This window comes from Myotis davidii, unplaced genomic scaffold (assembly GCF_000327345.1).
Source record: "Myotis davidii unplaced genomic scaffold, ASM32734v1 scaffold651, whole genome shotgun sequence".
Classification (NCBI taxonomy): domain Eukaryota; kingdom Metazoa; phylum Chordata; class Mammalia; order Chiroptera; family Vespertilionidae; genus Myotis; species Myotis davidii.
This window is the reverse complement of record NW_006283994.1, coordinates 133,431-142,381: the sequence shown is the minus strand read 5'-3', so window position 1 is coordinate 142,381 and position 8,951 is coordinate 133,431. Positions and strand designations below refer to the sequence as shown.

At 60.6% G+C, this 8,951-nt stretch overlaps 2 protein-coding genes across 2 annotated transcripts in view; one reads left to right on the top strand and one right to left on the bottom strand.

Annotated features, from left to right (window-relative positions):
• The window catches only part of LOC102752996 (chromosome unknown open reading frame, human C9orf9), a 10,783-nt gene extending 9,010 nt beyond the window's left edge, over nucleotides 1-1,773 (top strand). Inside the window, exon 5 of the mRNA XM_006754170.2 lies at nucleotides 1,648-1,773. Within this exon, the coding sequence (XP_006754233.2) occupies nucleotides 1,648-1,773 (126 nt within the window). The remainder of the gene's footprint in view (nucleotides 1-1,647) is intronic.
• A 1,457-nt stretch (nucleotides 1,774-3,230) lies between these two features.
• TSC1 (tuberous sclerosis 1) overlaps nucleotides 3,231-8,951 on the bottom strand; it is a 36,081-nt gene continuing 30,360 nt past the window's right edge. Inside the window, exons 18-23 of the mRNA XM_015567799.1 lie at nucleotides 8,099-8,281; nucleotides 7,256-7,366; nucleotides 6,592-6,714; nucleotides 5,359-5,546; nucleotides 5,121-5,282; nucleotides 3,231-4,792 (exon numbers count right to left, since the gene is read on the bottom strand). Of these exons, the coding sequence (XP_015423285.1) occupies nucleotides 4,270-4,792; nucleotides 5,121-5,282; nucleotides 5,359-5,546; nucleotides 6,592-6,714; nucleotides 7,256-7,366; nucleotides 8,099-8,281 (1,290 nt within the window). The 3' untranslated portion in view covers nucleotides 3,231-4,269. The remainder of the gene's footprint in view (nucleotides 4,793-5,120; nucleotides 5,283-5,358; nucleotides 5,547-6,591; nucleotides 6,715-7,255; nucleotides 7,367-8,098; nucleotides 8,282-8,951) is intronic.

The window sequence follows — 8,951 nt, the reverse complement described above, 5'->3', positions numbered from 1 at the left end:
GCCTCCCCCCACACCTCCAGGACAGGGTGGGTGTGGCAGGCCAGCTGGACAGGTTCAGTGTCACTGGACCCCACAAAGGGCTGCGTTAAGCCCACTGTGCCAGCCAACCGTTAGGGACGCCAGCATGCCCCACCTGGACACTCCAGGCTGCACCCAGTGCTGCCCAGCAGGCCGCCTGCTGGTGAGTTTCAGGTCACACCTCCACACACACACCCGCAGGCCGCTCTGGGGAAAGGGCCTGAATTGGAGGCAGATGGTTTTGAAGATTTGTGGCTGTTTCTGCCAGAACAAAAGGATCTTACAGACTGAAGTCAGCTCTGGACCTTGTCAGCACCCGCCTCCCCCCCAGCGGGGTAACCGCCACCCAGACCCCGAGGTTCATGTCTGGACAAGTCCCCGAGGCCGCGTGACTCCCCAGCAGCACAGCGTAGTGCAAAACGATAAAGTTTTATTTGTTCACAGTTAAACACAAGCAACTGCCTTGACGTCTGAGAACATCCCAAGGACAGCAAACCCTTTGGATTCCAGTCCCACTCGCTGCCTTGTTCCTGCTCCCGCAGTTCGCGTGGACGGCGTCAGATGCGGATTGTGTGACATGCTTTTAATCGAGGCGGGAAGGTTTAACCCTTTTGACGAGAGATGACTTTTAAAATGTAACTAAAAGCAGTCAGTTTAAAAACCCATTTGCAGTGATGAGACCCTTCTTCCTCCCTGGAGGCCAGCCGCGCGCACTGGACCAGGACTGAGCTACAGAACGAGGTCTGGTCGGCCAGGCTGCTCCTCCGTCGGTGTCTGCGGTCCACGGCGTCTCGGAAGCGATCCCTGGGCCTTCCTAGAGCCACGTGCCCGGCTGCCTCCTGAGCCAGAGCGCCCACTGCAGAGGCTCAGGGCGTCCCTGGGAGACCCTCCCAACGGGCCAGAGCAGGGACATTTCTGTGTCCCTGGGAGAGGAGGGGAGCAAGGGGAGGGAGAGGAGGGGAAGGGGAGAACGCGCCTCTGCCTTCATCAACTCCTTTCAAGGCCAAAGCAGGTGTGGGCGCAGGTACTCGACTGTCCCAGGCAGGTGTCCCGTGTCCCTCCAGCCGCGCGCTCGGGCGAGCGGTAAGGACTGCAGATGGCTCGGAAAGGGCGGACACACGCTCTCCCTGGCACATCCGAGTCATGGTGGAGACAGGAGCCACCTGGGGACAAGGGTCACAGCAGCAGCTGGGGCCAGGCCCGGACCTCAGGTTCCTTCACGCTGGAGAAAAGCTTAAAAACAGACACACACACCTCCTCAGGCCGGATTCACCGACCAATGCTCACTGCGGTCGGTTTTCAAGCCCGTGCCGCAAGGAGTGGACTGCAGCAGAGACGAGATCTGGGTCAGCCGCTCCCCCCACAGGACACACTCCTGGGTGGGGCTGAGCTGCTCCAGGGACCCCTCCTGTACACAAGGCGGCAGCCCGCAGCCTGCACGGCCTCCAACCCTCCTTAAACCGGCCACACTCCCCCCTCCCAGCGCTCGCACTCAGGAAGACGGGGCAGCACCTTCTTTCGTTGGTTCTACGGTATTTCCTGCCAGCGGCCTGCTCCGGTGTTTGGTGCACTCGCCCTGGGCAGTCTGTCCGCGTCTCCGCCCCGCTCACACCCTCTCCTTGCCACCAGCACGCCACCCGCCACCCCTGGCCTACGCAGCGGCTCCGTCTTTCTCGACAGCAACACCAGGAACCCGTGCTGCTGCCAACGGGCCGCCTGGGCGTGGAGCTGTGGCTGCTGCCCCGCTGTCAGTGATTCCTGGGACCTGGTCCTGGACCGTAACAGCTCACCTTCCAACGACCATTTCCCCCGTCAGGCCTACACATATTCCGGCTCACAGAGCACCTATCGCTTCTCTCCACTCACAGCCTAGCAAGGACCGTCAGCAGCTCATTCCCAAAGGTCTGGCAGTTTTCTCTCCTGAAAAATGCTGACAGGCCCAGGGAGGTCACGTCCACCTACCGCCTCACAAAGCTGGCCCCCGTCTCCAAGGAGAAGCCTAAGACCTCCCCGCCAGGCACGGCTCCCACTGCCTGTACACTTGGGCAGCTTCCCCTCATGCCAGTGCTGCTGCCAACCCCACAGTAAGTGTTCCTACATGTCGGCAGGACCTTGTCAAAGCCTTTTAAGCCCATAGCTTCGCGTCTGCCACAGAACCTTGTGCTGAGTGACCTGCCGCGGATTCAGGGGCGACTGCCCGTGGGGACCATGCTGCTGTCTCCCCGACTCCCCAGGGGTCCTGTAGTGCGGTCCCCTCAGGCCTGTGCCGCGGGATCAGTGTCGGGGGGACCAGGACATGACAGAGCTCAGGCAGCGTGCCCGGTGACGGGACGGAGGCCCCTCCCCAGGCTGCCCGAGGCTGGCCTCCTGCCCTGGAGGGTGCTCGGCGTCAGGCCGCCTGCTGCCTCTTGCAGGTTTATCTGTTCCAAACCCCACAGAACTGACGACGGAGGCCTCTGCAACACAAAAGCCTGTGTTCCTTGGCTGGGTCACTTCCACGTGGCTCCAGGACTCAACCCGTAGCCTCGGATGAATGAAACCCACGGCCCCACAACCGAGGGTCAGGGCGCAGCTCCTCGGGCTCAGGGCGGCTGTAAAGCTGGGCAGGCAGACACCGGGCAGGAGGGTCATGCCAGGGGCGGCACAGAGACCTCCGTGGAGCCTCAGCCCCTTCACCACGCTGCCTCCGCCTCCCTGCCCTTCACAATCTGCCACTTTTATAACGGTTCTCCTTCCTTCCCCTGCGCCTCCTCGCCCCGCCAGCCAGTGGGGGAAACGCAGTGACAGGCGACTGGTGTCCCCATCTCCTGAGCGTGGGCGGGACAAGCATTCAGGACGGGTCTTGGGATTGTCCAGCTACCCTGCGGCTCTGCTCTCCTCGGAGGCTGAGCCAGGCACTGGCATGTCCTGGATGTCCAGTTCCTCGGGGCACCAGATAAACAGGTGGTGCCGGGCCCGCCAGCCTCTGCCAGGCCGGGGCCAGGCAGTCACGCCCACAGACCCTGTCCCGAGAGGCCAGCTCACAGCACAGGACGCGGGCCTCACCGCCCAGCCCCTTGCGGAGGGAGCCAGGGCATCCACTGCCTCTGACAGAACTCCCCCTCCCACGCAGGGGTGCCTTTCCCATCTGTGGCGGACTGCGACTCCGGCACAGAAAGCAGCAGTGCCTCCCCCCTCCAGCCCCACCCCCACCACTGGACACCACGCAAGAATTCTCAGGCTTCCGGAGTTTATTTCAGGCGCATCTGCCCAGTTCTGCTCTGCTAGCCAGCACTCTCTGGCCGGTGCCCCTGCCCTGAGCACATGGCGGCCGGGGTCCCCGAACCGGTGTAAAAGCTGTCACCTTTTTGGTGGCCTAGAACCTACGTGGTGAGGAGCTCTGAAGCCTGAGAAACAAGGTCACGTGGGCTGAGGCAGCTCTGGGCCCATCAGAGCCGTCCTGCTGCAGCGCCACAGGGCAGCTGACACAGAGGTGCCAGGACACACGGACGGACAGCCACCCAGGCTCTGCCAGCACAGCCCTGTCTGGAGGGCGGCTCCTCCCCACCACCCTTCCGCCTGCAGACAGCAGGCATGCCCACACCAGCCGTGGTCAGACCAGTACCAGCTTTCAAGCAAACACCAAATAAATAAGAGGTAGTGGGGAAGGGGACAGAGCGTCCCAAAGGGCACCCGGTCCCCATAGCGCCAGCTCCGACTTTCCAACCAACCTTTGTTCACACAGAACCTTCTAGGAAGCTTATCAGAACCGCCAGGACGGAAGGGGACTGAACCGTTATTCTTAACCCACTGATTTAGATGCTGAACTTCAGAACCAAAACCAGCAAAAAAGACGTCAGCTTACACACTGCCTGCCACCTGGCGAGGGCGAGCAGCAGGTTCCCTGGTGCCACCTGCCCCCTGGCTAACGGCGCGGCCCAGCTCCCCGGGCTTCAGGGAGGAGTGGTGTTAGAGATTTGGCCTCATATTGCACTGGTTCAAAGGACACAACCTTGTGGGGAGGAAGAAAACCAAGCGGTGAGGAATGCAAACTGGCCCTCGGTTAGTACACACTGCGAGGTCAATGGGGGAGGCGGGAGGGAAGAGGCATTTCAACGCCAGATCCAAAACCGTTCTGCATTCAGGCAGCTGTCAAAAGGCCTCCATCCCACTTCCGCCCTGAGCCGGCCTCTCACGCCCTGGGAGCAGCAACCTTGGACACACCCACCCTCCTGTCTACGTCTAAGGAGTTAACACTGATTGGCCGCCAGCTTAGCTGTGCTCCTGGTGAGCCTCGTTGTAGTCCATGATGCGGAGCTGTCCGACACTGTCCGGGCTGGGAGGTGCTGGGCGTGGGCCATCGGGGCTCAGGGGGGTCTTGGCCTCCATGCCCATGTCCACGCCCGTCTTGAGCGTCTCAGAAAGGCTGCTGATGGTCACCCCGTCCTCATCGCACTGGCTCTCGCTCTTGTTCCGAAATAGCTCTCGTGCCTTCATGCCCAGGAAGCTTTTGGAACTCGGAAGGGAGCCCACCGTTGTGGGGATGCTGGTGGAGGGCTCGCCCGTGGTGGTCTCCCAGCGGCTGCTGAACGGGCCTGCCCTCTGGGTCGGGGGCTTCTCGGGTGTGGCCAGCTGGCTGCTGCTGCTGCTGCTGCTGCTGCTGCCCCCGCCGCCTCTGCCTCCGCCGCCCCGGGTGCTGCCAGTTCGGGGGGGCCTGGTCTCCCCGTTGTGGCCAGACACTGTGTCGCTGTGCCCTCTCACAGGATCCGAGCAGCTGTCGTTGCAGCAGTCCAGCCTGCAATGGAGCGGGGAGACAACAGCATTGGTGACTGTGGGTCCGTGTCTGGGAGGTGGGGGCTCACACTGACATCAAACTCTGCCAATCGCTCGGCATTTATAACGGGCTCAAGTGCGGCTCTCACTGGGGACACCCAAGCCACAGCAGGCACATTAGATGCAGCCTCAAGCATGGGCGCTTCCTGTGCGCATCAGCGACGGGGGCCCAGGAAAGGGACAGGGAGAGGCCGCAGGGTGTCCTGAGGACGGGGCGTGGGGGGCTCTGGAACGCACGTGCCACGTGCGGGAATCGCTGCCAACGCTCGCCGCGCAGCCCCTGCTCCTACCTTTCTTCTGCTGCTTCTGCTGCTTCTGGTTTTTCAACTTCAAGTTTTTTCAGGAGGCCATCTTTCTCCAGCCTGCCGTACAAGTCTAAGACCTCCAGCTCAAACACCTGGGTGATCCGTTTCTGAGCCTCATACCTGCTCTCCGCAGCCTGCAGCTGGCCTCTGAAAGACAAAGCGGCCACGTGGGAACCCAGCCACTCACGTGCCCGCGACCCCTCCCATGCGCTCGCGGAGCTACCTGGCCTGGAGTTTGACGTCCTCCAAGTACTTCTTCTGCTCCACGAGAAGGTGGTCTTTCTTGGCCAACTGAGCTTCCAGCTCCAAAACCCGCCTCTGGGAGGTGTCGAGCCGCTGGCTCTGCTGGAGCGCGTGGCTCCTGTGCTTCTCCAGCTCCTTCCGATACGCAGCCTTCATCACCTCCACTTCCTAGGAGAGGGGCCGAGTCACCACGCAGCCGCCTGGCGCAGCCACAGTAGGAGGACTGAGGGCGCACAGAACCGCAGGCAGCGCCTCAGGGGCCACTTCCTCTGCCCTTCCCCCAGGACCTGGCAGGGGGCCTCTGAGTAAACTCTTCAGAGGTTTTCTTATCCTGTAGGTTCCCCTTTCTTTTCCCAAAGCCATTATACTTCCCAGTAAGTGGGAGCCAGTATCTAGATCAGTTTGAATTTATATTAGTTTACACAAACACTCCATCCATGCTTTTGTTCCGGCCCTCCGGTCCAGTTTAAGAACCCATTGTGGCCCTCGAGTCAAAAAGTCTGCCCACCCCTGATCTAGATGAACTCCCGCATGACCTTCCCTCCGAAGGAGCCTGGTACCTGCGGGCTGCGGGCTCAGGAGCAGCCCTGGGCTAAAGACCAGCCTCTGGGTCTGAGCCGCTCAGAGCGCAGTGGTGGGAACGTGTGTGATGGAGACGCGGTGACAGGAAACACCTGAGCGTGTACTATCAATCCCCACTCCCAGCTCGCTCACTAACATTACCCTGGCCTGTTTACACAGGCACGAAAGTGTCCCAGCACCACTGGCGAGGCACTGATTAAAACCAGCCTGCCCCTGGCCTCACCACCAGGACTGAGCCCCCACCTGCTGAAACTAAACTCAACACTAAAAGGAAGGAGAACACGCACAGCAGTCCGCACGCTCGGTCCTGAGCGCTCCATTACACAGACCCGGCTTCCCCCGCCCCGCCCTGCCCCTCCCTCCAGGACAGGGGCCTGGATGAGAGAAGGGAAACATCGATCACCTGCTCGGTACCCACTACCGTCAGGAGCTTGCACGGACACCTGACTTAATTTCAAAGTAACCCAATGGGGAAGCAGGCTTGTGAGATGCTGAGAAGTGCTTGTGTGGCCAGGCCAGGGAGAGGTGGGGACGGACACCAGGACCGTAGCGCCATTTGGGGAAACGAATCACAAAGCCACTCTGTGACCAGTGAGGGCCTGCCCCCGCCCGCCCCGCATCCCCGGCCCACCTTGGTGGTGTCCGAGTGCTTGTTCTGCAGCTGCTCCAAGTACAGCTCGTTGACCTCCCCGAGCACCAGCAGTTGCCTGTTGAGGAACTCCATCTGCTGCTGGACCGACTCGCTATTGGAGAGCTGGCCAAACACATGAACAGGCGGTGAGAGACCCACAGCGCACAGCTGGCAGGCGGCACTGGGGTAGCAGCAGCTCACCACTGCAGTGCCAGGGCGGATCCAAACTCCGTGGTTTCAAGTCCCTAACCCTCCGCTGGTGTGGAGGGGGCATCCAGGGGCGAAGAAATGGTCAAAAATGCACTTTAAATGGAGCCGGCAAAAAGGAAGAAGTGCCAACGTCCACACCGAGGTGGCCGCCACAGGGCACCGGGAGAGGGTGTGCAGGACCGCAGCAGGGCATTCGGGCCCGGAAACACTCGCCCTTCCTGACTAAGCGATTTCCAGCAGCGCAGTGAACCTCAGAGAGTCACAGCTCAAAACTCTGAACAAACTTGGCCCATTTATGTGAACAGGGTGTGGAGAGACTTCCCGGGACACTCACGGTGTTCAACAGCACCCAGCCCCTGACCCACTGTCCCCTGAGCGGAAGGGACAGGCGCGCTCCCTGCTGGGGCCCCTCTGGAGGAAGGCCAGTGGCGGGGCCGCCCACTCGCTGTCTCACCTTCTGAGACACCTGGCTGAGCAGCAGCTCCGTGTGGCACACCTTGCTGTTGGCCTTCTTCAGCTCCAGGCGCAGCTCCGCCACCATGTTCCTGCAGTCCTCCAGCTTCGTCTGTGCAGGGAGATGCCGGCTCAGAGCGCCAGCGGGGCTGCCCCTGAGCGCCACAGCCCCCTCCCTCAGTGGCGCATCAGGAAATAAGTCTTCGTTTTAAAAAGTAAGCTATGGCGAGTTCCTGATTTGTGTAACAAAGGCCTCAGACCCTGAGGCCCCAAACTGCCCCATAGAGCCCTGGAGTGGGCAGCAAATGCCCCTGATCGGGGCGGGAGGGAAACACAGTGACACCTGCTGGCCATCACACGCACTACCAGCTGGAGGGCCTTCAATGTCAGTAAGAGGTGTCCCTGCCGGGGATGAGGACCTCTCTTTGCAAAGCTGCGTGTCAGGTGGTCAATGTGATCAGATCACCAGGCAAAACCCAGTAAGAAACGGGACCTGCGGTGACCCAGGCCTGCACCTCTGTGCGGTGCCCAAGGACGTGCACACAGCATTGGCCAGTGGCTGTGCCATTGAAAAAGGAACTTAAACTTTCTTAGATTTATGTATATTATTTTAAACAGCTCCTAAGTTGTCAAGACAAGTACCACTCAGTTGTTTAGATCTACCTGAGAAGCAGAACTTCTCTCTGTTTGGCTGCGGAGCCAGGACAAATGACTGACACTGAGGGCGCTGGGACCTCCCTAAGTCAAATGGACCTGCACCAGCCACCGTGTCGGGGAAGGGCTCGCCTGTGCTGAGCAGCGCACGGTGTGTGCGCCCCTCGGGGACGCCTGCGCGGCGGCGCACCTGCAGCTCCTGGCTCTGGTTGTAGAACTCCTCCCGGTCGTGCTGCAGCTGCCTGATCTGACTGTGCAGCTGGGCGACCACCGTGTCCCGCTGCTCCTGGAGCTGGCTGTACCTGGCTTGCTCCTTCTGCAGACTGACCTTCCATATCTGGATGTCTTTCTCTTGTAACTTCAACTGGTCTTTCTAGCAGAGACCAAAGATGTCATCATTTTAGCTGCCTTCCAACATGGGCGGTGATGCTCAAGTTCAAATGCAAACATTTCATCTGAAGTCTTAGCTGCCCTTGAACCATACTACAGGTCCAGACCCTGACAGCTTGCTCTGTCTGGCTGGGCTCTAGCTCAAGGGCTCCCACATTTCCCATCAGGTCACCGAAGGGATGCACATCACGGACACTCGCCCTGGCCAGCACCCAGCAAGCGGGCACTCCTCTCAGTTACACGTCACCCGGCGGTTGCCGCAGGCTCACCTACTTTCTAAGTGGCAGAGCCATGGCCAGGCCCCAGGTCTAACGGGCTGCACTACTGTGCCACACATCTGGGGCCATAAAATAGCTTCAGGAGAGCTGCTTTCACACTTGGAGAAACAAAACAATCTTTTGACCCCGTTATCATCAGAGCCAATCACGAATAAACAAAAAATTCAGGTGTCCCCACGGCTTCCAAGAGCTGCAAGGAAGCCCAGAGATGCAGCCACTCCTCTGTGAACCTCAGAGACGAGGCGGCCGCCCCAGTCACACCAGGGAACAGAGCAAGGGCGGGAACTGACGTGGCTCAGGGGCTGCTCCTACGGCAGGAAGGGCCCAGCCTGCTGCCCACCCCTCAATGCTCACCATGGCCGCCCACCCCTCGGC